Genomic DNA, 2259 nt, shown 5'->3' on the forward strand with positions numbered 1-2259 from the left:
AAATTCTAAATATAGAAAATATGTAGTGGTAAGGATAATAAGGATAAATATAGACACTAAATTCTTTTTAAGCAAATCTCGTCGTTTGATAAAAGATATCAACCCCACCGTTACCCAAGGTTTTTTTTATATTCTTTTATTTAACCGTTTTATCTACCTAGAGGTTTGTATGTATTATTTAACTTATTTCTAAATGTATGTATAGCTCGGTTACCGATAATTGAGAAATTTAAAGAGATAGACGAATTGGTGTACAAGTGGTATACCAGAGGGTGGTGTAAAATTTTCCATCCTCTAAGGGTATACCGAACAAAATATCCATGTGCTTAGATCAAATGACATCTGTTTTAATAGTTCCTCTTTAATATTTTGCCTTGTTACAGGATAGTATTCAGAAAAACGCAAAAATAAGTACTGTAAAATATAATTTCATTAGGTACAATTATAAATAATATATTATATTTAAATAAGTATAACTGTTAGGTCTATTTAATCAAAATAATGTTTTTATCTTTAATCACAATAATGTTTTTATTTACGCTGCTGCTAAAAGTTGCCGATGTAAGCTCATTTTTATACCTATTATTATATCAATAAAAGTTTATGAGTTTATGACTCCTCTTACTCGATTGTCGGGTTCTTGTCACAGCCCTGCGCTGTGCTGACAAAGGTTTTTAAATTTCCACGAAATTCTGAACGGCCAAAAAGACTGATGTGGCTTTCGGTATTGTTATGTGTATTTATAATTTTTAGTTTAAACTCTGTAAAGAGAGCACGCATTTATTAGTGACGATTTCGCTATCAGAAAAAAATTGGTAAATAAAAATGTGGCGTCCATGGGAGAATAGTGCATTAGAAATTGTTGAGAATAATGAAGTAGAAATTGTTGAAGAAAATGAGGAAATTCTACCACCAAATAATCCTGAAAATGCTGCTGGACCAAGTAGAGGAAGTATTAAAAAGCCAGAAAGAAAACATTTATCCAAAGACGCTAAAGAAATTGTGTTAAATGTGTTTAATGGATTATGTGAAGAACTGGAACGGCACGAGAGTGTTTTAAAAACTGCGGCTTTAACAAAAGTTTCATGTGCTACTGTATATCGAATTATAAAGGAGGGCATTACAAATAGACAAAAAAGGAGCGACTTTGGACTACATCAATCTATTGAGCAACATCTTTTAGGTCCCATTTCAGAAACCATTTATAATATGTTTGCAGGTAATATTATACCCACACTTAACCAAATTTTAGCTGAATTAAAATCTAAAAATATTATTAATTGCTGTAAATCAACTTTAAGAAAATTTTTACTATCAAATGGTTTTAAGTATAAAACAATCAATAAACGACATACTATAATGGAAAGTGCCCGTTTAATAAAATGGCGTAATGAATATTTGGAAAAGATAACCGAGTACAGAAATAGCGGAAGAAAAATTTATTACTTAGATGAAACGTGGTTTGACACTAACGAAACAATTGGCAAAGGTTGGAGTAATGACAATGTAAAGTGCAAAGTTAATGTACCACCTTCCAGGGGCAAACGAATATGCGTTTTGCATTGTGGAGGGGAAGATGGTTGGGTAACCGATAGCTTACTATTAAGTGCAAAAGACATTAAAGACAGTTGTTTGGACTATCATCAAGATATTACGGGTGAACTTTTCGAATCGTGGTTTAAAAATAACTTATTACCTTTAGCAGACAACAGTGTTATTGTTTTAGATAATGCATCATATCATTCTAGACAACTTAAAAAAATTCCGAATAAATACTCTAGAAAGGATGAATTGTAAGATTTTTTATTATCACAAGATTTATATTTTGAAGATTTGTACACTAAAGACCAATTAGTAGAGGTACTTAATACAAAATTATTTGTAAAGGAATATATTATTGATAATGCAGCAAGTAAAAATGGACATACAACTTTAAGGCAAACATGCAAACAGGCGAACATCAAAGAAACATGAAACGTAAATTACGTTTCATGGAAATAAACCACTGCTAAACAAATATATGTCCGGCCAATTATGAAACTCTCCGAAAATAAAAATGTGTCATGAGCATGAATCACACTCGTTTCATTGGTAGGCGGACTTTGAGATTTGTTTAGCAGTGTTTTCTTTTCATGAAACATGTTTTTCGTTTCATGTTTCATGTTTTTCGTTTTATGTTTCTTTGGTGTGCGGCTTGGCTAAGACTACCACCATATTACTGCGTTTTAAATCCAATAGAGTTGTTATGGTTTCAACTGA

The 2259-nt window shown here is 31.3% G+C and overlaps 1 protein-coding gene across 1 annotated transcript; it reads left to right on the top strand.

The window, feature by feature from the left end:
• The first annotated feature begins 825 nt into the window (after positions 1-825).
• LOC126890330 (uncharacterized) lies at positions 826-1797 on the top strand. The gene has a single exon (XM_050659196.1). It carries the CDS (start codon positions 826-828, stop codon positions 1795-1797), a length of 972 nt encoding a protein of 323 aa, XP_050515153.1.
• Positions 1798-2259: the final 462 nt, after the last annotated feature.

Source organism: Diabrotica virgifera, chromosome 8 (assembly GCF_917563875.1).
Source record: "Diabrotica virgifera virgifera chromosome 8, PGI_DIABVI_V3a".
NCBI lineage: Eukaryota > Metazoa > Arthropoda > Insecta > Coleoptera > Chrysomelidae > Diabrotica > Diabrotica virgifera.

Excerpts from the sequence above, each read along its gene's own strand:
- LOC126890330 (XM_050659196.1), top strand. The coding sequence starts at position 826 with ATGTGGCGTCCATGGGAGAATAGTGCATTAGAAATTGTTGAGAATAAT.